Here is a 22,258-nt window from a genome sequence, read left to right on the forward strand (position 1 = left end):
TAAGCAATCACACAAGTCATTCCAATATGTTTGCTTTAAGATAGAGTGACCCCAAGCTAACAAGGCTCATCGCTTTGCAAGGATCAGAGGTGATCATCTATCGTACGCAACATTATCTTTGCTTTACAAATATGCTATTTCCACTACTTAAATCAGTGATTTTACCGTAACAGAGAAGTAACTGTTCCATTGTGCTAATGTTAATGTTTGTTTTAAGATATTCTAAAAAAAATATTAACACAAATGGAAATGTAGAATCATTATTGGGCAAAAAGGCTAGTAGAAAAGGTATAAAAAAAGGTGGAATAAAAAAAAGTCCAGAACCAATTGATCCAGTATTATCTCATGATGCGATTCTGTTTGGACCGGGAGAGAAACTTGAGTAGACAGCTATGACAACTCTTACACAGAGAATGATAATAAAACAAGATCCCATTGCGTTTTTTGTGAGCACAGTCGGACAGGTCGCGTGCTCCGGCTGCCTTATACAAAATTTTCAACCCTCCGAGAAAGCAACAATTTTTCTGGGGCTAGATTAGGTAGAATGATTAAGGGCTGGTTTGGTATTGATGTGCTTTAAAAAAAAACTGCTATAAGAATAAACGGCTGTGTTGTGAGAATAAGCAGCTGTGAAAAAAATCAGCAGAGTGTTTGGTAAACTTTTTTGTAAAAGTGCTTTTGGAAAAAAAAGCAGTCGTGGATCTTTTCATTAAAGGAGCACTGTAGCTCCGTGTGCTTTGAAAAAAAAGCCAGTTTTCCAAAGCTGCAAATAGCAGCTTCAGCTTTTTCCTTTGATTTCAGCTTATTCTCACATCAGCTTCCAAAATAAGCCTTTTTTTTTCAGTTTACCAAACACCTAAAACCCTCACAGCTTTTTTTCATGTGTGTTTTTTTTTTTAAGCACCTCACTCTCAAACCACACCTAAGTATAATATTAAAATTAATCACTTGCCTGATCCAACAAGAAATCAAAGTAATAGCGGAGATGGTGCTGGATTACATGCTTTCCACTGGTGAAGAAATAGGTTAAATCATAAGTTTGCAGCCCCGATTATACATATCCTATCACATTCACTGCCAAGCAGAACCTGCAAATTCACATCAAATTCACAAATCCAATTAATAATCTTCTTCCTTTTTATTATCTTCCTCAAACGCACTACTTTTTGCCCCCCAAAAAAAACACTAATAATTCAACAAAATTACCATGAAATGGTGATTGCTTTTCTAAAAAACACTTTTGCTTAGAAGCGTTTATATTAGAAGTGATTTTCTTTTTCTAGAAAACGTATTTAGAATTTCTGCTAAACATAAACGATTTTTCGTTCAAAAAAAAAAAAAAAAAAACATAAACGATTTTTTATTGACTGAAAACACTTTTAACACAAATTGTTAATATACAATAGGAGTAAACGTAACAAAAACGGAAATACCACTATAGTGGTATTATGTTATCCAAGACAATCACGCACTTTCATTAGAGTACAAACGGACGGCTGTGTGTGATTGACTTGCATGCCGTTACAGTGATATTCTCGGTTTCTCGATATGGGTGTTTAACTGACAAGTGCCAAACCTGAACTCCTTGTAGCGATACAAGGAATCTAAAGCCCAACCCTGGTTCTTGTCAGCCGCCATAATCGAGAAAGAGATCAAACACAACACAAACCCAGAAATCCTTAACCCAAACAAAGCCCTCCTCACCACGCTCTCCCTCCTCGACCTCTTCAGTATCGATAACTAGGGTCTCAAAGTTCGAACATTTGCACCCGAACCTCCACCAATTCTACCGCCACTCTCTTCCCCAACCGCCGTGGTCCCATCGAACCCATCTCTGGCTTGGTGTCTGCAGGTGCGACTCTTAGCTCATAAGCGTGAAAGGTTTGATGTGCTGAGGAGGATGTTGGAGAACCGGAAGGTGGATATGGTGATTGGAATAGAGGAGATGGTGATTGGAACAGAGGGGATGGTGTTTCTGGGAAGCTCTGCCTTTCTTCTTCTTCTTCATCATCTTCTTCTTCCTCTTCCTCTTGCACTTGTTTTTCGTTGTGTTTTTCTTCTTCTTTGTGTTGTGGTGGTGCTTCTGGTTGGTCGTCTGAAACTGTTTCCATATTTTCGTGTGGGACTCTTGAGTTTGTGACCAAAAGAAAACAAATCCACTTGTTGCTTTCTCATTCCCTGCACAGAAGATACCCACGTGTAACCAGAGTCCGACTCACATAAATGACTTGTTCAAATTTTAAGTATAAATAACTCGGTTGAAAATGTTTTTAAAGATACTTTTAACGTTATTCCTATCATGTTTTTATACCATATTAGGTGACATATTAACTAGTTTTTCTTAATTATTAGTTTATTAAATAATGAACTAAATTTAAAAATCTGATTCATTCAAACGATGTAGTTATCCACATTAAATGACACCTAAGGTGGTATGAAAATGTGGTACAAAAGTATGGCATGAATAGCGTTACTCTTTAAAATGATTGAAAACGTTTTTGGTGAAATTAATTTTGGGTTATAAAAATACTTAGAATTTCTGCTAAACGTAGTTAGACGATTTTTTCTTGACTAAAATCCATTTTAGCTCCTAAAAAGCACAAATTGTTACAATACAACAAGATCAAACGTAACAAATATAGAAATACCATTGTAGCGGTATGTATTGTGTCATCCACGACAATCACACAATTTTTCAAGGCTCCGTTTAGATTTTTAATAAGGAAACTAATGAAGAATGTTTGAAAATTTTGAGTTTTAACGATAAGAACAAAATAAAGGGTAAAGTGAATAACATTAGAATTGACTTTTTAATGTAAAAATATGATTTTTCATTAAAATAAACTATATCATGAGCTTTTTGTTAAAGTTCCATTTGTTCTAATGGTTTCAAAAATATTTTCATAAAAAACGCAGCGTTCCTAATCAATGACCACGTTATGTGTTTTATGTTTTTCGTAATTCATATTACAGTGCCTTTGGTTTTTGATATAGTCACAATGACGTCCTGGCACAAGGTTAATAGCAGCATCCCAAACCAATAGTTGATTGCCTGGTATTTTAAATTTTCTTAAGCAAGCATTTCGCAATTGGGTTGAAGTTTTCGAATCCGGATCCTCTTTGTGAGGATTCCGGAGATTCGTAAATCGTATGTGTTTATCGTACATTGTGCAATTAGAAATCATTTTAAATATTTTTATTTAAAAATAAACATAAACAGTACTTGACAAAAATTAACCGCACGATATACGATGAATGAACATGATCCACAGATTCTTAAAATCCTCACCAAAAGGATCCGGAGAGGAGAGGATCTGTTGGGAAGTTTTTCTCCTAAAACTTGTTCATGTTGCTATCGTAGTCGGTGTCAATGGGACCACCAGTGACACCGCCAAGCGCTAACTGCTCGACAAATAGTTCCGGGCGGTGGGGAATAAAACCTGTTAAAATCAGTTGAAAACAGAAACAAGTAAAAGGGCAACCGAAGCTGACAAAGCTCCGCACTTCATGAGAATCAGAAGAGAAACGTCTATCTTAAATAGTCTTATTCATGCTTTACAAAGAAGCTGTTTTCACGACCCGAACCTATGACATTTATGTCACAAAAAAACAACATTTCTATTGCACCAAGACTCGTCCTGAGAAAACATAAACAAATCGATTGGATTAATGCAGTATTAGATTATTTCTTTGACATTAATAAGAATACATGATTCATACAAGTACAGAAACATCATGCCCTTAATTATTAATGTTACAAGCCTAAATTATGCATCAGTCATCCAGCCCTTAAGCAATCGGAAGGCGGCCCCGCCCAACGAGTCTTGGCCAGACAGTCACGTGGTGCGGGCGTCCGGACCGAAGAACTCCTCCGCCGAGGAGTTTATTGCTCAGTCTCTTGTAAAGAATTCCCTTGCTTCATGGTATTTTTCCAGGACAACATTGAAGAGGGGATGAATAGGTTCCAACAAATTGGAATAGGGACCCATGACTGCCCTAGGCAACACCGGGGAGTCTTCGTCGTTCGACCATATGTGTTGACATACAGAAAGTCCACTTAGACAGTAGCATGTGTGGTAAAAGTCTCTCGATTTCCCGGGTTTGTCTTTCATTCCACCCTCCTCCTCCTGCATCGACAAAATCAAAGATATGTAACCCCCTCGGAAGCAAGAACCTTACAAATTAGAAATATGACCGATTAAGATAACATTGCTTGAGATGCATCTTGCATCCGGTAATCACAGTGTAAAGTTCGATCTTAAATATCAAACCTGTGAGCATAAAAGTATATATTGTTGCAATGCGATGCTGTGAAAAAGTGGCTCCGATATTACAGGCCTCTTGACAAAATCATAGCCGATGTCATTCAAATTCACTGCACACGAAACATTTAGCCATGCATATAAGAACGGGAAAATTATAAATTTATAAGATAACCCCATAACACATAAATTATAAAATATGGGTTTAAAGAGGTGAATCTGTTGTAAAGGATAGATGGACAAAAGCTTAAATGCGCCCAAGTCACTGTCAGCCTACCTCCTGGTGATGTAGTGCCTTCAAAAATTTTCCCCTCTTTAGATATATTAGATGTTGTAGAAGTCTGCGCGCCATCCTTGGTACACTGTCCTCCATCATCCCGAAGTGCGAGTTGTTCATCAATAGTTGAACGTACTCTTTGTAATATTGGAAAAACACCTCCCTGGTCACTGAATAGTTAACATAATACATTCAACTATGATTGAGAAGGATCCTCAAGGAGAAAAGACAAAGAATCACCTGCCAGAAGGAGTAGCAACCGTCGACCAATTTATTAGTCCTCCCCTGAAATCCACACTCTTTCCCTTGTCGAAATGTCAACCAATCCTAATACAATAACAAACTACTCAAACAGCAGAATAAAAGCAGATAAACAAATAACTAAACAAATTTTCACATTTAGAAGCAGTTATAAATATCTGTAATCTGCATAGCACGAAAGAGATGAAAATTTTCTTACAATTAATCCAGGCAAGTCCAAACGATTGACCTGATTGATTAGAACCATTGTAGCTACCCCACAAAAAGTGTACCTGAAGGAAAAAAAAAATCGGATCTATGAAAGGCTCCAAAGGAATGCACACATGTATTTTGACATGTGAGTGAATGGAAAATGGAAAAGGAAGTGAAAATACATCGTCCTAATATTTCACATGATTTGACATTAGTAGTATATGCAATCTTCCAAATGCGTAAATGGGAAGAACATAAAGATAGGCAGGCAAAAAATTGCCATGCAAGTCTGAAACATACCCACCATGGGCTTCAGCACCAGGCTCCCCAGAAATACCACCTTCATACGTCTGACAACTGCAAAGAGAGGACGTTTAATTTAACCAAGATATAATGCCATTCGTATCAAGAAGAAAATCTTCAGTCCATGACTTAACGCAATCAAAGGCAAGAGAAAGAAAGTCATTAAAAAACAGATGTTAAAGAATCAAGGACCATTGGGCAAGCACTCCACAATAGCACAACAACAATACAACGCATACTTCAAAATATCAAACAGAGCTAAATTTATTTTCAATAAAATGAATGACTCGGTAAGCAACCTTAAGATGAAGCTTCCAACATTATGAACCAGTTCATCATCCAAAATGTTCAAAATGCTTGCTACCTGCAACGACGAGTAAAATTGTCATGATGAAAATTAGGCAAGCATATAGCAAGCCGGTAACAAAGAACACAACAATAATGCATTAGAAAGGACGCGCAGACTAGTACTCTGCGCCAATGTATTTGTGTTTGTGTGTGTGTGTGTGTGTGTGTGTGTGTAGATAGACGGAGAGAGAGACTAACAGAAACCGCAGTGTAGCAAGCCCGGACATCAATTTCTCCACCATCATGCATCCTAAGAAGAAGTAATTAGTGATGGTAAAAGTACATCAAAGGTATTAAAATGATCATTGTACAAATAAGTCTTCAAACTATAGAACCGCACAAATCAATGTGATATCTAACCTGAAGCCTCCACCTGGATGTTTCATTTGCTGCAAAAACTTGTAAATTTTACCTCTGAAAAGGAAAAAAAAAACATGTCAAATCACTTCCACAAGGCTATGAATTGCACTGTTGTGAAAAAGAATTTTTTCCTTAAATGGGGCATAAACTGACCACCTATTAATTGATGAAAGCGCCTCCTCACCACCGAGAGTTATAAGTGCATTAACTGCAGCGTAAGTCGTTGCAAGATGTGGCATCTGAGAAATCAAGGAACACAGCTAACTATTGTAACCAAAAGAATGCAAAGCACTATGTTGTATAAGCCTGGTCAAGCTACCACAACTAACACCAGCAGAGTTAAACAAAGAGATATCGACATTGGAAGCCACAACGTCAAACGCTGAGACCAATATACTTGCCTGTCCAGGTCCACCACTATATCCACCCTCTGGGTCCTGGAAGCAAAACACAACTTCGTGACAATCTAAACATACCATTCTATGCTAACAAAACACTAAAGATCACTTTTTTCCTTGTTCTTAGTGGTGAAGCAAACTAAGACACCGGCCTTTCATTACATTCCAATCGATTATTCGCAAACCTGACAACGGCTTAGGAAGTCAATGGCATTATGTTCCAGTTCATCGTCAACAGACTCCTCTAGCAAAGCCAATGAGTGCAGAATCCAGTAACAAAGCCAAGGCCGACTGCAAACAAACGTACGCAACAATTGAACATGCCATAAAAATCAAAACCCCAATCAAAACAAAACCATGAAATTCAGCTCAAAAATCACCAGAAAGAGAGAGAGAGAGAGAGAGAGAGAGAGAGAGAGTTATACTTGGCATCCAAAACGCAGAAGGAGGAAGGGAGTCCTCTGAGGCCTCTGGTTAAATACTCTATGTGACTATCACGCTGAAGCTCAATCCTTCAAAAACCAAAAACCCAACAAAAGAAAAAGAAAATAATCAAAATCTACAACAATAACAACAACAACAACAAAGCTTTGTCCCACTAAGTAGGATCGGCTCTATAAATCTTAGAACGCTACTGCGCTCGGTTTCACCAAACTTCTACAACAAAAACGAACAATTAAAAAAAAAAAAAACCAAGTTCGAATCTCCTTCCTGCAGTTTAATTAGATTAGTTTAAAGTAGAATATTGCTCGTATCGAGAAAAAAACAAAAGGGAAATTCTTTGTAAACCCAAAGGATTGACTGAGAGTGGAAAGAAGGGAGCTTTTTTCTCACATGACGGATTGGGCTTTGGGTGGGAGGTTGCCGAAGAGTTCGTAGATCCGAAAGACCTGACTCTCCACCATCCACTGATCGCGCTGAGTCACGGTGGCGACCGGACTCTCCATCTCAGCCGTCCTCCGACTGACTTTCCACTAAATTCACCGTTCTGCAGTTCCGAGCTCACCCCACTTTTCTCCCGCACAAACAGCTGACCGACCAGGAAGAAGGAACCGAGTTTGATTGGGCTTAGTTTATGTATCAATGTCACGAGTTGGGTACGTAAATAAAAAGGCCCAATGTATTGGGCTGTCAACTGAGTGGATGAGGCCCGTTTTGTATCAATGTCACGATACAAAAGCCACTATTTAGGTGCTTGTTTGGATGTGCTTTTAAAATAACTGAAAGCGTTTTTGGTGAAAATGTTTTTGGAACCAATCCTTAGTAAAAATGCAAGTAAATTATGAAAAGCACTTAAAGTGCTTCCTGGAAGAAGTACATAACTGGTGCTTCTTGCAGAAAACACTTTAAGTGATTTTGGAACCAAAAAATATTTTTTCTAAAAGCGTTTTTAGTCATTTTAAAAGCACATCTAAACAAGCTCTAGATTGTTTTCGTAAAAACATTTAGGGTGCGTTTGTTGCATCGGACTATCTCGAATTGGACTAGCTTCAGGGACTAAGCTGGATTGACTTAGTGAAGCGTTTGGTGCAGTGTTTGACTAAAAAGAAGGATAAGAACAAACTACAATATTATATTTTTTTAAATCATATTTAATAATATTATATTAATTAATTCTAACTTTTTTATTCTAATAAAACTCTCACTCTCTCTGGAAGCCTCCATCTTTTTCTCCCTCTTTATCTCCCTTGTCACGCTCTCCTTCCCTTCCCATTTTTTTTCCCCAATTAATTGCCAATTTTTTTTCTGCAAAACGAAGAATCGAGCTTGGTTTTTCAAGTTTTTGTTCGGTGCAAGATTCCAACTGGAGAGAGCTTTCCAAGTCCATGGATTCAATCGGAGCCGTAAGTTTGTGGAGTTGCGGAACCGGCTTGCAGCGATGCCTCGTGAGCTAACTGGCGACGAGTCGGGGTTTGTGGTGTCGGGGAAGTGAGAGACAGCGATGGCTTGGATTTCTTGGAATCGTTTCCGTCAAACCCAATATTGCAGACTTGGAGATCTTCTAAGATGGATAAGAGGGAGGAGGAGGAGAGAGAGTCAAAGAAAGGGAAGGCAAGTTGTCGCTCAAGCCTGAGGCGAAGCGAAGAACAAAAACGGGACTACAAATCCCATCGTTTTTTTGTGGCTCTCGCTAAGCCCACCTAGCGAAGGATTTAGTTGGCACGAGTCCAGCTTAATCCCATTAAACACAATCCCAATTTACACTAAACACAAGATTACTGGTTCTAGCTAAGTAGTCCAGTCCAATGAAACTAAAGACGGCCAAACAAATGTGCCCTTAAGAAATTTTCCAAATTAATCTTTTGACTTTTTTTATTCTACATCTTAAAAAAAATAAATAAATAAATTGTAACGCCGTTGTCAAATTATTTATAATATTTGTCTTAAGTGCACGGTTCGTAAAAACTCAACGATTGCAATTATGACAAACACTATAAGTTATAAATTATAGGGGTTCAATTCGATTTTGCAAACTTTTTCAAATATGGACATCAATGTTTTAAACGACGATAGATGCTAGTTAGGCAGTGAATTAGAGCCTAGCGCCTAAGCGGTTAAGATGAGTTTAGGCAGGGTCGATACGGATTATGTGAATTTAAGTAAATCTATTTATATCGTATAAATAAGTGTCGTAATTATACTCAAAATATACATAAGTACACTGAGATACATAAATTGCAAAATAAAATGACATACAAATTGAAGTATTGGAACACATAGAAAATATGAGAACCAACAAATAATGAGTGTTCATCTAAGTATTCAACAAGTCTCTTATAATTTATTGAACAAAAATAAAATGGAAAAAAAAAGTTGTTGATTTCTGTTGAAGTGAGAATCACGTTGTCATAACCTAGGGGGTTATAGGCTAGAAGGCATGCTAGATAGACGTTTAAAGAGGTATATACGTTATTTCTTAATTTTCAAATACCTAGAAATTAATCGGACGTTGGCCATTGACGACTAAACATGGTCTACACAATAGTAAGTGAGAATTTTTAGAAACAATACTAGACATAAAAACTTCTCTTGATGCCACTTTTTTGGGTAAGTTGTCATTCCCGCCGCCTGGATACCACCTCCACAAGATAACTTAAACAATTAGGTATTTGCCATGTGGTCCAATTATTGGATGTATCTTCCACGTAAGTGAGTGGATTAGGATTGTGGTTTTGTTGATTACTATTTTGGTTTCCTTTAATAATTGGGGTGTGATATCCACACACCCACTTTTACTTCTCCCACATTTTTTTTGTTTTCGGTCGTCGAATCGGATGAATTGAAGAAGATCAACGGACAAAAATTAACAATGGATGTATGAGAAGTAAAAAGAGGTGTGTGGATAGCACACCCCTAATAATTAATCAAGTTCACGTTTTTATTTTCTTTTTGTCAATGGTGTATTTTTGCTTACCATTCTTAAACAGTAATGCTCGCAACCATATCTGTTATCGTTTGATGAATTTAATATTTAAAATTTGTGTTTAACAGTAACATAGATTTTAAAATTTAAACTCATCTAGCTGTTATAAATTGGATGTTGAGCATCACAATTATTTGAAAAAGTTTTTTATTATACCTGGAATAAGGTGCGGTATATCAAGTGTTACAAAACAATTTATTGAAATTATTTTATTTCAAATATCCAATAAATTGTTTTGTCATTTATAACACTTGATATATCGAGTCATGTTTCTATTTATTACTTGAGAGTCGCCAACAAAAGTATTGTCTCTGTCGAAATTCAAGTTCGAGTTGAAGACCTCAAATGAAATAGTGACCGCCTCCCCCAAGTGTATACCTTGTCGGGTAAGTGTCGTTGGCGCTTGGGCATTTTTTGACCAAATGCATATCACGTGTGCCCACCAAAGTACAAAGAGCCCTTCACCACTTGCACGGGACACAACCACCAGATTTCTCCGGCCCGGCGGCTCAAAAGCCTCTGCAGAATCACAAAGGGCGCAAATTGAATTGGAGGCAGATTGTTTGACTTCCTATTACCGTGTCCTTCCCATCCTATCTTATTTATACGGTCACGGTTAAGCCACGTCAACATTTTATATTGATTTTTTAATAGAGATAATAAGACAAAAAACAATAGGAATATAAAATGTTGACGTGACTTAACCATGACTACACAAATATGAGGGGATGAGAAGGACACGGTAACAAGAGTGCAAACAATCTGCCTCCAATTGAATTTGGATAAGTCTACTCTAAGAGCAAGTATAGTGGGAAGGACAAGGGTTAGGGGCTAGATGCTTTATTTGACCTCTTAATATGCAATTATTCATAAAATTTAGCGCTCTCAAAATTTAGTTGTTTTAATCGTGTGAAAGATTAAAGGCTAAAAAGTGTTAAGTGACTTGGTTTCGTTGGCTACATGTGGTGTCCTAAACCGTCCTCTAAAAGAGTTCGGGCAAGAATTGGGGCTAATTTGGCCTCACAGGGAGCCTTGAATTCCAACTAGCCTATGCTGATTGGATGCGTTAGAAAGCTTTTCCTTGCAACTTAGGGCTAGATGTTCTTCTAGCCTGGCTAAAAGCCATCCGTTAAATATGTTCAAACATGAAGGACTTTCTGGTGCTAGTGTGTGGTATCTCAACTAAATCATGCATCGATATGTAAAAGTGTAAGATAAAATGTGATTGAAGAGGTTGAAATTTTACATAAAATCAATTTCAAAGCAAAATATTTTATTCTCTTCTTTTGTATTATGATATATGGAGTTCCCTTGACTACTGAGTTATTAGAAAATCTCCTCAAATTTTAACTCGTTTGAAAGTGTTTTTAAAATGACTGAAAACATTTTTTGTGAAATGTTTTAAAAACCAAACATTAATAAAAATTCAAATGGATTCTAAAAAACACTTTGGGTGCGTTTGTTGCATCGGACTGTCTTGGATTAGACTAGCTTTAGGGACTAAATTGGACTGGCTTAGACTAAACTAAGCTGGACTAACTTAGTGAAGCGTTTGGTGCAGTGTCGGACTAAGAAGCAGGACTATAATATTATATTATTTAATCTATATTTATTAATATTTTTTTAAAATTTAATCTATATCAATTAATATTTTATTATTTCTTTATCATTTTCCATTTGCTCTAGACTCATCTTCTTCTCTGATATCTATGCCTCTCTCTTTGTCATTTTCCATTTTTTACTCTGGCCCTCCGTCTCCTCCTTCCCCCTTCCTTTTTCTTCTGTTTCACATATGTACCACTATCTCCTCTCCCCTCTCTCCCCTTGTATTCATTTTGTTTCGCCTCCAAGGAAGCGCTTGGAGCAGGAGTTACGGTGTGGTAGAGGGATCTCAAATTGCGAAGATCGTTTTCGGATCCAAAGTTTTTTAGGCGAAGACCGTTATCTCTGTTTTATGGGTCTAATTCCAGTTTAATCGACGAAAATGGAGAACCCATTTATGCATATCGATTAAGTGTTAAGTGATCTTTTGTCTGTTCGTCGGGAAGCAAATAGGGGGTTGGGTTCGCTGGGTTCGCAGGATGATGGAGATTGGCAAAAAGGTTAAATTTTGATGACTGGGTTCGCGGGATGTTGGTGGTGGTGGAGACGGGATTAGTAATCCCGTAATTTTCGAGGGGTTTAGCTAAGATCAGTGAGCAAAGGACTTAGTCGGCACGAGTCCGAGCTAATCCCATTTAACTTAGTCCTTTGCTATACCAAACATGGGTTATTAGTCCTAGCTAGTCCAGTCCTAGCAAAGAAGGTCAAACAAACGAGGCCTTTAGGTATAAACACATCTCTTCTAAAAAACACTGAAAATCCTTTTGAAATCATTTTAATCATTTTTAAAGCACTTTAAAACGAACCCATCTAATCAGACAGTTGCCAAGAGGAAGGAGGAGAGATTTTTTAGTGTGACCGTCATACGGAGTGGTACATCACGTGTTGTTATATAAATGGTGGGATATATGTGTTAAAAAGTTAATAACTTAAAAAATAAAATTTCTCACCACTTAAATAAAAACACGTGACGTACTACCTGTATTCCCGTCACAACTAAAAATTTCTCGAGAAAAGAGAGTAGTTTCCGACAAGTACATTGTACACGTGTGGAGCATGCATTGGAAAATCGAAAAAGATCAGGTGGAGGTTGATGACGTGAAAGGGCAAAAGACTCGAAGGGAAATAATAAAAAAATAAGCATCGAGGTGATGAAGAGGAGAGAAGCCGAGAGGGACTGAGCTCTCTTTTTATTTGCTTGTCTATAAATAAATGGGCAGAAAGCTTTGAGTTGCAGACAATTTTTAAGCATCATCTGGCAAACCAATTAGCAGGGAAAGCTTAAGAATCCATGGCGAGTAAGGGTGTGATTGCTTCTGCAGTTCGAGCTCTTGCTTCATCAGGAAGCTCAGCATCATCAACAACTTTCACCAGGCACCTCCATGTAAGCCACTCCATAATTTCACATAATTTAATTCAGCAATTAATTAATTGTGATAATTCAGCTTGTTTAATTGCTGATCACCTCTTAAAAATGCCACCTTTAGCTTATGGGGCGATTGCGATTAACCAATTGAGCTAAAAGTCCTTCGTTTTTTTTTTTTTTTTTTAAATAAAAATTAATAATCCAAATTTTGGTTTGTGTTGAATTGATGTGGTTTTGGTATGAGCAGGCATCTGGTGGAAGCAAAAAGATTGTTGGGGTGTTTTACAAGGCAAATGAGTATGCAGAATTGAACCCCAATTTTCTGGGTTCTCAGGAGAGGGCTTTGGGGATAAGGGACTGGCTGGAATCACAGGGCCACGAGTATATTGTCACTGATGACAAGGAAGGACCAAATTGTGGTTAGTAATTACAAAAATTGCTTCTTTAAGGCTATAATTAGTTTGCAGAGGTGAGTTAAGCTAGTTGGTTATGTTAGTATGGCCGCCCACTTCCCCCGAGTTGGACCCACCTTTTTCGTAGATTAGAATAGTTTAGAATATCGCCTTGCCAGAAACACGAAAGAAAAGGGTACACTTTGCTGATTAATGTGATTGATTAGTGTTGGTTAAAAGCTTTTAGACTCAATTATGTTAAACTTGTCCTGCTAGCATGTATATGGCATCAAAATTTCCCTAATCACTGACCGGTAACTTGTTAATTTAAAAGCTGATTTTTCCCTTTTGGTGCTGTTTGTTCAGAACTAGAGAAACACATTGAAGATCTTCATGTTCTCATAACAACCCCGTTCCACCCTGCCTATGTCACGGCTGAACGGATCAAAAAGGCCAAGAATTTGGAACTGCTTCTAACCGCTGGAATTGGCTCTGATCACATTGATCTGAAAGCTGCAGCTGCTGCTGGTTTGACAGTGGCAGAGGTCACGGGAAGCAATGTGGTTTCGGTTGCAGAAGACGAGCTCATGAGAATCCTCATTCTCGTCCGCAACTTCGTACCTGGGTATCAGCAGATTGTAACCGGGGAATGGAACGTTGCAGGTATTGCCCACAGAGCTTATGATCTCGAAGGAAAGACAGTGGGGACGGTTGGTGCTGGACGTATTGGTAGGCTTTTGCTCCAAAGGTTGAAGCCCTTCAACTGCAATCTTCTCTATCATGATCGCGTCAAGATTGACCCCGAATTGGAGCAACAGACTGGGGCAAAGTTCGAGGAGGATCTGGATGCAATGCTTCCGAAATGTGATGTTATCGTTGTCAACACACCACTTACTGAAAAAACAAGGTACTTGTGTCAAGGCTAATCTTCTGACTATTTTATTCCGTTCATTGATATTGTGACTCGGAGATGTTTGAAAAGATAGAACTGCAAAATGTAATACTATTCAAGCGGATGTGTGATCTTGTGACACAGAGGACTGTTTGACAAAGAAAGAATTGCGAAGTGTAAGAAGGGAGTCCTGATCGTTAACAATGCTCGTGGAGCAATCATGGACACGCAGGCTGTTGTCGATGCTTGCTCCAGCGGACACATTGCAGGTAGCTCATGAACAGGTCAATGTTAGTCGAATTAATTCAGTTGACTTTTGGCTAATCGTTTCATATAATTCTATGATTCCCCAGGTTACAGTGGTGATGTTTGGAACCCACAACCAGCTCCAAAAGACCATCCATGGCGATACATGCCGAACCATGCTATGACCCCTCATATATCCGGTACCACAATTGACGCACAGGTACATTTATTTTCAATGATTTTCTCCTTTACGCTCGCGGTTTCACTTCATATGTTCCCACAACTGAAATCCATCATGTAATGTGTAGTTGCGTTATGCTGCTGGGACGAAGGATATGCTTGACAGGTACTTCAAGGGAGAAGAATTTCCAGCACAAAACTACATTGTCAAGGACGGTAAACTAGCAAGCCAGTACCAGTAGTTCGGTGCTTGTGATGAAGTCTGCTACTTCGTGTTCGCTTGCAGACGCCAACGATGATGTAGCTCCATATGAATAATGTAGCCAAAAGCTTTCGACTTTAGGGTCTGTGCACCCAATGTTTTTATCTTCTTTGTTCCACCGGTTGTATAGCCGTATAGGGCACCGGTTTAATCTGAGCATGCGTTACTATGTCTCTGTGAGACTTGTGAGAGTATTTTCCCTTTCAATAATAAGAACTTGTTACTGTTCTAGTTCATAAATGGAAGAGCATTAACGGAATTTGTTATTAGCGCTACAAAATGCTCTCCGACTTGGAAAGAGTTTGTAATCAAGTGCTGAAAAGCATTATCTCTTCTCCGAGGTCCAGAGTTCGATTTTCTCTTGGTCAATATAGTTGTATCAAAAATGAAAAATTGCTCAAAACTGAAGCTTGAACAGTTGGACTTGTTTTTATATATATTCATAAAAATAGAAAATTCAATCTGGACCACACGTCCATTGAATTTGAAGACGTGTACAAACAGGATCTGCTCATGAAAATGTGGAAGATCAAACGGACGTTGGTCCAGTAACCTTTCGTTTCAAAAGGCGATTTCAACGGTCACAAATTCCACCACCACACACATACTCTCACTACTGTAAAAAACCAATTTCATCTCTCTCTCTCTCTCTCTCTCTGGATCTGCAATTTGTTGTGTGTGTGTGTCTCTCTCTCTAAACGGTAATTCCAAAGCTGAATCCTATCTGCATTTTCCTAGTTTTCTAGCAAAAATTCATCTGAAGAGAGATAAAGGTTCTTGCTTTTTTAGCTGCTGATTTTTTTTTTAATTTTCTATTTATTTTTTGTTCTGTTCATCATCGTTCATCAAAGGCTACATCCCAATTGAGAATGTTTGACTAATGATGTAATTTGTGACTAATTACGAAGCTAAATGTTGCATCTTTATGGACATTTGTGACTAATTGAATTTGTGACGCTTTGTTCTTGTATCTTGTGGCAAATGTGGTTAAATTTGAGTTCTGGATTCATGTTTGTATTGGTTAAGATTTTTCGAGGTTGTTCGGATTGTTGATGTGTTTCTCTGTGTTGGGTTATCTTAGATTTTTTGCTAGAAATGGCGGAAACAAGACCGGCAAAGAGGAAACCCGTCTTCAAGAAGGTTGATCAGCTGAAACCGGACACCAAGGGACATACCTTGGTCGTGAAGGTTGTTAGCTCGAAGATGGTAATGCAGAAGGCCCGTCCTGATGGAATCCAAGTTCGTCAGGTGAGGATCGCGGAATGCTTGGTTGGAGATGAAACCGGAACCATCATTTTCACTGCCAGAAATGATCAAGGTAGTGTCTTTTATCCGACATGGATCTTTGATCTTATCTTGATTTTCCGGCGTCAACACTTATTTACTTTTGTTGTTGTTGGATTGCACAGATTTTAGATGAGATTGTTCTTAAAATGTCTTTAAATTTCCTGTGGACAGTTGACTTGATGACAACCGGTGCAACAGTAATCCTGCGCAACGCGAAAATAGACATGTTCAAGGGTTCTATGAGGCTTGCTGTGGACAAATGGGGTCGAGTTGAAGTAACCGAACCTGCCAGCTTCTCTGTGAAGGAAGATAACAACTTGTCACTAGTGGAATATGAGCTGATCAATGTTAATGAACTGGTTAATCCTGGTGCTGGTGAAGTGGTTAACGCTGTTTGAAAAGTGACCTTCGCTAAGGCATTTCACATCCCCGCTTGGAAACAGATTTCGATCAGTATAAAGATATGGTTTTTCTGGTTAATGAGGTGGTGGTACATTGATATGTAGTTTTTCTCAGTGCCTGCCTAAGAAAGTTTCTTGTTTAGCAGACGTCGTGGAGCTATTTCTACGGGAGTCTACTTGTACGAGGGGAGCCATTGCAACTCTGGCCTACTACAGAGCTGGTAACTCCAATCAAATACTGTAAAAGGAACTTGCTTTTCTTTGATTTGTATTAGGCTATGAGTTGTTGCTGTTATGAGATTATCATATGGTTATATGCAAGTGGAGTTTCTGCCCTACGATTTTTCGTTGTAGTATTTTCCCTTCTATCCCCTACCGCCTTGTTTTCGGAAGTTTGGTTGGCTGGCGAATCCTCGATTGATAAGTTATCTGTCATATTTTTTCTTGGCTGGGAAGCAAGCAGAGGGCCAACAGCTAGGAAGGTTTTCTCTAATTAGTTGTTTCGTAAACTTTGAAACAAAAACTGCGAATCCACGAGTGAATGATAAACTTGTACTATCATTAAATCTTGAATTTCTTTGCTTACAAGGTACAAGTGAGGAGAAGCACTTGAATCAAGTGTCTCTATCTCTATTTTGTTGAAGGAATTGGAGGTCCTTCATCTGCATTTGAACTGCTTCTTTCGATAGGGGCTTTGGCTCTCGAACGCTGCCATCAGTACTTCCATCGGATACTTTCTGTGCCTTTTCCTTAATAATCCGTTGTAGCTCAGACCGCTCAACGGATGGATAAACAGCCCTAAGCATTACATTCAGAAGTCTCTCATCTTCTTCTTCGATAGGATCCTTCCCGAAGCAACAGAGGTAAATCCCTTCAAGAGCTTTCTCAACCCGAATCTCCATAGGGATAACCGGTGTAGGAGCCTTTAGTTTCGCCCGTCTCTGCATTTTTCATACATCATTTTTAGTTAGAACCGTGAACAAAACTTTGAGCCACACATAAGTTAAACATGATCAAAACTTCGAACCAACCAAACCAACCTCTTTTGCCTCGTTGATCAAGGAAATGAAATTCTGTTCTTCGAATTCGATATCATTTGAAACACGCAGCCTCGCCGCCCCTTCTAAAATCTCTTCGGATTTCAGAAGTCCGGCACCAATGGCTGCTACCCAACAGCACATTAGAACATAAAGAGGATCCCCTGCCTACACAAAACATCAAAATCCAACTCAAAACTCGTCCATTTTTCCAAACTCAATCGCAAAGATTCACATTTCACACAAAAACACAAATTTAAAAGTGAGCATATGACTAGGTGCTTCCTCAGGAAACGCTTCCAAGTGCTTTTCTAGGAAGCACTTGAATTTTTAGTAACATTTTCAACAAACTGCTTATGAACAGAAGTGGTCTTTAAAGGTTCGATCTTTACCCGGCCTCGTCGATCTTGGAACTCATAAAAAGCTCTAGAATCATCAGTAGTGCACTTCTTCCCCACCCGCCTCCGAAACTCTGCGAAATCAACGGTGTCTCCGCCGAGGCCTCCTTCGTCGCTGAGAATCCTCGCTATCAAACCGACAACCGGGAGTGAGCCGATGACCTTGCTGGCGAAGCTGGAGATGGAATTTGGGTTGTCCACATAAGCTTTAACAGAGAAAAATCCACTTGAGCTAGGGGCTTTGGAATTCTTGTGTCTCGTGGGGTCGCCATAGATTTGGCCTAGGTATAGCAGAGACGGCGAAATGGGGTGGCGGTAAGGGTTGCTGAGGTGGTGGTTTGCGGCGGTGGAGAGTTGGGGAGTGAAATTGGATTTGAGAGAAGGGGAAGTGGAAGATACAACCACCATGGTTGCAGAAGTGGAAGTTAATCTCGTTGGTCATTGATTAGCCTCCCATTTATATACGTTATCTTATCCCCTGATTTGGGTGAGGCCTAAAGAGAAATATGGGCGGGCCGAGCCCAATAAAAGGCCCATCATTTTCTGCCGAACTTCATTTACAAGTATAATAATAATTTTTTTTAGTTTTTTTTTAGTACATAAATATTTTTATACGAAGAGAATAAGGAGTTCGGCTAAGCCACATAATGGGTAGCCTAATTTGGTATCAAATTCGTCATCCATAAGATTCGAACCTAAGATAATTCACTTCCAAGTGAAGAGGAATACCACCAGACTGTAGTATTGAGTGTTAATTTTTTAAACAATTGATTTTGTTAGATTAGCTACTGACAAGATTCGAATTCACGCCGTCATGCAAGGATTAACTCATTTCCACCACTGTGATAAAATGCCACTTGCCAAATATAATTATAATTGAATTAGAGCTCGTTTGAAAGTTCTCTTAAAACAACTGAAAACGTTTTTAGATTCAAAAGCAAATTAAGTGCTTTTTGGAAGTAGCACCAGATACGTGCTTCTTGCAGGAAGCACTTAAAGTGCTTTTTTAAGATTCACTTAGATGTTTACTAAGAATTGGTTTATAAAACATCTTTACCAAAAGCACTTTCAATCATTTTAAAAGGATTTCCAAACGAGCACTTATATAGGGATGTGCTATCCACACATCATTTTTTACTTCCAACATACCCCTTTCAATTTTTGACTGTCGGATCAAATAAACTGAATGATGTTGGTTTATTAAGAAAACACCAAGTGAATACATTACACCCTCCAAACAAATGCTACAAATTCTCTCAAAACAATACGACGGTCTGCCGGATCCGGGAATAAATTTACAAAGTAGTACAGAATAGTCCCTAGCCAGCAATCTTGTAGCTCGGATTGGCAAGATTTTCCAGGCCAGACACCACTTGGATCGATTCTATAACGTCACCAACTTTCAAATCTGCCAAGAAGTCTTCGTTCTGTGTGACATATCCAAACACCGAGTACCTACCATCCAATATGTTGGAATTGCTTGGAGTTAGCTCACTTTCCTTGAGCAGCCAGAACACTTGGCTGGAAGCAGAATTGTCCTCAAATTCCTGCCAACAAAATTTGGAAACCATTTATTCTCAACTTCTGAATTGATCAAACGAGAAAAGATGAACCACGACATTGATCTTACATCTCTCGCCATAGCCATTGTTCCGAACGCATTGAACGGAAGCTTTGTTTGTGCCTTGTATAGCCCGAGCTCCTGTCAGAATACGAATTTCGTAATCCATGTCTAGATAATATAAGCAAATAAGTTCCTATACCTTCTTTCGTCGGATACATTATACGTGCAACTAATTAACAGAAACACATAAACGCAGAGGGAAGGTGTGAGAAGCTTACTTCCAAGGTTTCTCCATAAAAAGGTAATTTCTCTCCCTCGACCGTGATTTCTAATGGTATTGCCCTGGTTTTCTCTGTACTTGGATCTATGAAACCCTCTGCAGGTCCTTCAGGGTCACCAGTTTGTACAACAAAACCATCCGCTGCAAGCAAAAGCAAAGCCAAGTCGAAATTTTAAGTTTTGAGGTCAGATGAACTAGTAAACAAAAAATTGAAATACATAAGAGTTACATGTTTACTATGCGATGTTACCTCGTTGGATTTCCATGCCGTCATAGAAGTGTCGTTCCACCAAATCTACAAAGTTCCCGGCAGTTACAGGGGCGTTGTAACCATCAAGAACGATACGGAAGACACAATCAGAAAGGCTGGGATTGTCCTTAACCTTGACCTTCATATCCACCGTCGCTCTCCCCTTCAACAGAGGCATGCTTTGGTATTCTTCAGGCACTTGGTAAGGGAATCCGTCCACCATATCCTCTTCAACACTGCAGAAACCCAATGCCCCAGGAAGATCTCAGCTGCAGTCAATGACAAGCGCATATATGAGGATACGCATGTTATAACTGACAATCCTCGCACATTTCAATGTCTTTTCAGCTCTAGCTCTAACCTACACTAGGGGGCGTAGGCGGTGTTTTTTTGTAATAGTGAATGCAAACAATGCCGGCTGATTCAGTCTCGGTTTTATTAATGTTCTTTCTATTGCTCGGTGTGACATAGGACCAGAAGAGCAGATAAAAGCAGCAAATCCCGACATGAATAGTAATCCTGCGTGCATAGTATTTTCTGAGTTTTCGGTGTCTGATTTAGCCCGAAAATACCTTTTTGGAAAGGGAACGACGAGCCAGTGTCTTGCTCATAAACACGGAAAGTCTTTTGCAGCTATTTCAGACAGAAAAAACCTACATTTTGGTTTTCTGTTTTACATTTTTCATGCTGATCAATCAAGTGTAACGAAATTAGAAAGCCAAGATTGTTGACCATATCACAAGTAAATTTTTGTACCAAATACTCACCCCCCAACATATTGAAGTAGCTCCTTCTGTTTTGCTGCTACTTCATCTCTATTTCTATCCTCCACAATCTGCTGAAGCTCCTTCATTCCAGCTTCCAGCTTGCCAAGCAATTCAACTCCGTGTTCCTTCTTCGATTCAGCTAATCCAGATACAACTAAAGACTTCCCCTGCGTCAGTGCTCTAGACGCCTGCCTCAAATTCTGCATCCCAATTCAGTGTCTCGGTCACCATCTTTCCAAATTCCACATACATAAACACAATGAAGGCAATGAAAGAAATTGTTTGATGAATTTTACCCTTTCAGCGGAATCGAGTGCTTTGACCCCAGCTACCTTGAGACTCTCGGTGATATCTTCAAGCGGTTTCTGTACTTCCCTGATAGCTTTGTTATCAATAGGCAGGGCATATCTCAGCAATGCCCCCGGGTCCTTTATCGGCGGTCCAGAGATCAGTACAGCCAGATCAGGCACCACTGGATTAGCCGCCGCATAGGCATTGCTACACCAATCCGATGCAGGAACTCCTGTCACTAATCCCACCGCCAACGCTATTGAAATCGCGCACTCCTTGATGGAGAATGACTTCCCTTTCTGCTGAAGCAAGTGAAAATGCTTAGTGGGTTCTATGTACAATCAATATTTGCAACAAAAGATCTTCCCTTCTGCTTAAACAAGTGAAGATGCCTAATGGGTTCTATACACAATCAACTTTTTTGCAGAAAAATGTCACAGCTTTCTGAAAAGATTCTAATTTAACAAAGCACCCAATATTCTATACAGTTCATATATTCTAATTTGTAAAAATAAATTAATTTCCAAGAATTTGATAGAATAAAATTGCAGAAAATTTAAACAAAAAATGGCACCTGTTCGTCGTGGATCTGGCATTGAATAGGGAGTGGCAAGGAAAGGCGGGTGGCAAGGTGGTTGTGGGAAATTGGGAAGGGAGTGCGGTGGCGGCTGAAGAATTTGGTGGAGGAGGAGGAAGCTGGAGAAGCAGCAGAGTAGGGGCAGGAGAGGAGGGCTGCCATTGGAGTTTGACAATTTTCAGGATTCTAATTGGTTGACATGAGCAGGCTGAGAGAGATAGGAGGAGGGGGATGGAGGGGGTTGGGTAATCGGTTGGATAAGGTGATTGGTGAGTTGGGGTTGGTTTTGCTGCAGACTTGCTGCTCTGTTGCTCTCTCTCTCTCTCTCTCTCTCTCTCATATAACAAAATAATGGGAGATTTATGGCAGCCTGGCACATGGGGATTAGGTCATCATCATCCTCAGTCCTCATGCTCTGGATAAGATATTTGCAACTCTTGGACTTCGAGTCTTCGATTTTTCACTTGGGATGGAAATATTTGAACAGTACACGTATTTAATTACTTGTCTAATCGACAGTACAAGTATTTAATTACTTGTTTAATCGACGTTTGTTATGTGATAAATTGACCACAAGAGAGCATATCTCTCGAGTTTTCTTCCTTATCTAGTTTTGACCATGATAGTGTCTCAACCTCTAG

General features: G+C 39.1%; 5 protein-coding genes across 7 annotated transcripts; 2 read left to right on the plus strand and 3 right to left on the minus strand.

The window, feature by feature from the left end:
• Positions 1–3,661: 3,661 nt before the first annotated feature.
• On the minus strand, positions 3,662–7,480 carry LOC103404346 (protein farnesyltransferase subunit beta). The gene is made up of 14 exons (XM_008343245.4): positions 7,236–7,480; positions 6,827–6,913; positions 6,587–6,692; positions 6,405–6,440; positions 6,160–6,242; positions 6,004–6,057; positions 5,842–5,893; positions 5,595–5,659; positions 5,293–5,349; positions 5,000–5,072; positions 4,780–4,866; positions 4,540–4,702; positions 4,272–4,375; positions 3,662–4,127 (listed from the first exon to the last, which is right to left on the minus strand). Exons 1-14 carry the CDS (start codon positions 7,346–7,348, stop codon positions 3,891–3,893), a joined length of 1,317 nt encoding a protein of 438 aa, XP_008341467.1. The 5' UTR covers positions 7,349–7,480; the 3' UTR covers positions 3,662–3,890.
• Positions 7,481–12,476: 4,996 nt separating this feature from the next.
• On the plus strand, positions 12,477–15,024 carry LOC103404344 (formate dehydrogenase, mitochondrial). Its single transcript, XM_008343244.4, has 6 exons — positions 12,477–12,811; positions 13,041–13,212; positions 13,552–14,092; positions 14,222–14,346; positions 14,431–14,543; positions 14,632–15,024. Exons 1-6 carry the CDS (start codon positions 12,719–12,721, stop codon positions 14,743–14,745), a joined length of 1,158 nt encoding a protein of 385 aa, XP_008341466.1. The 5' UTR covers positions 12,477–12,718; the 3' UTR covers positions 14,746–15,024.
• A 256-nt stretch (positions 15,025–15,280) lies between these two features.
• LOC103404343 (uncharacterized protein At4g28440-like) lies at positions 15,281–16,791 on the plus strand. Of its 2 annotated transcripts, none has more exons than XM_008343242.4 (3): positions 15,281–15,466; positions 15,847–16,083; positions 16,224–16,791. In XM_008343242.4, the coding sequence occupies exons 2-3, from the start codon at positions 15,861–15,863 to the stop codon at positions 16,448–16,450; spliced, it is 450 nt and encodes a 149-aa protein (XP_008341464.1). In that variant the 5' UTR covers positions 15,281–15,466; positions 15,847–15,860; the 3' UTR covers positions 16,451–16,791. The 2 variants fall into 2 exon arrangements, with proteins under 2 accessions (XP_008341464.1, XP_008341465.1); XM_008343243.4 differs by having other exon boundaries at positions 15,361–15,538.
• Positions 16,792–16,993: 202 nt separating this feature from the next.
• LOC103404342 (photosystem I assembly factor PSA3, chloroplastic) lies at positions 16,994–18,333 on the minus strand. Its single transcript, XM_008343241.4, has 3 exons — positions 17,883–18,333; positions 17,494–17,658; positions 16,994–17,394 (listed from the first exon to the last, which is right to left on the minus strand). Exons 1-3 carry the CDS (start codon positions 18,294–18,296, stop codon positions 17,068–17,070), a joined length of 906 nt encoding a protein of 301 aa, XP_008341463.3. The 5' UTR covers positions 18,297–18,333; the 3' UTR covers positions 16,994–17,067.
• A 733-nt stretch (positions 18,334–19,066) lies between these two features.
• LOC103404341 (peptidyl-prolyl cis-trans isomerase CYP38, chloroplastic) lies at positions 19,067–21,953 on the minus strand. Of its 2 annotated transcripts, none has more exons than XM_029096699.2 (7): positions 21,615–21,953; positions 21,046–21,342; positions 20,750–20,949; positions 19,983–20,218; positions 19,731–19,873; positions 19,519–19,590; positions 19,067–19,435 (listed from the first exon to the last, which is right to left on the minus strand). In XM_029096699.2, exons 1-7 carry the CDS (start codon positions 21,777–21,779, stop codon positions 19,208–19,210), a joined length of 1,341 nt encoding a protein of 446 aa, XP_028952532.2. In that variant the 5' UTR covers positions 21,780–21,953; the 3' UTR covers positions 19,067–19,207.
• Between the last annotated feature and the right edge of the window lie 305 nt (positions 21,954–22,258).

Source organism: Malus domestica, chromosome 17 (assembly GCF_042453785.1).
Source record: "Malus domestica chromosome 17, GDT2T_hap1".
In the NCBI taxonomy this organism is placed as follows: domain Eukaryota; kingdom Viridiplantae; phylum Streptophyta; class Magnoliopsida; order Rosales; family Rosaceae; genus Malus; species Malus domestica.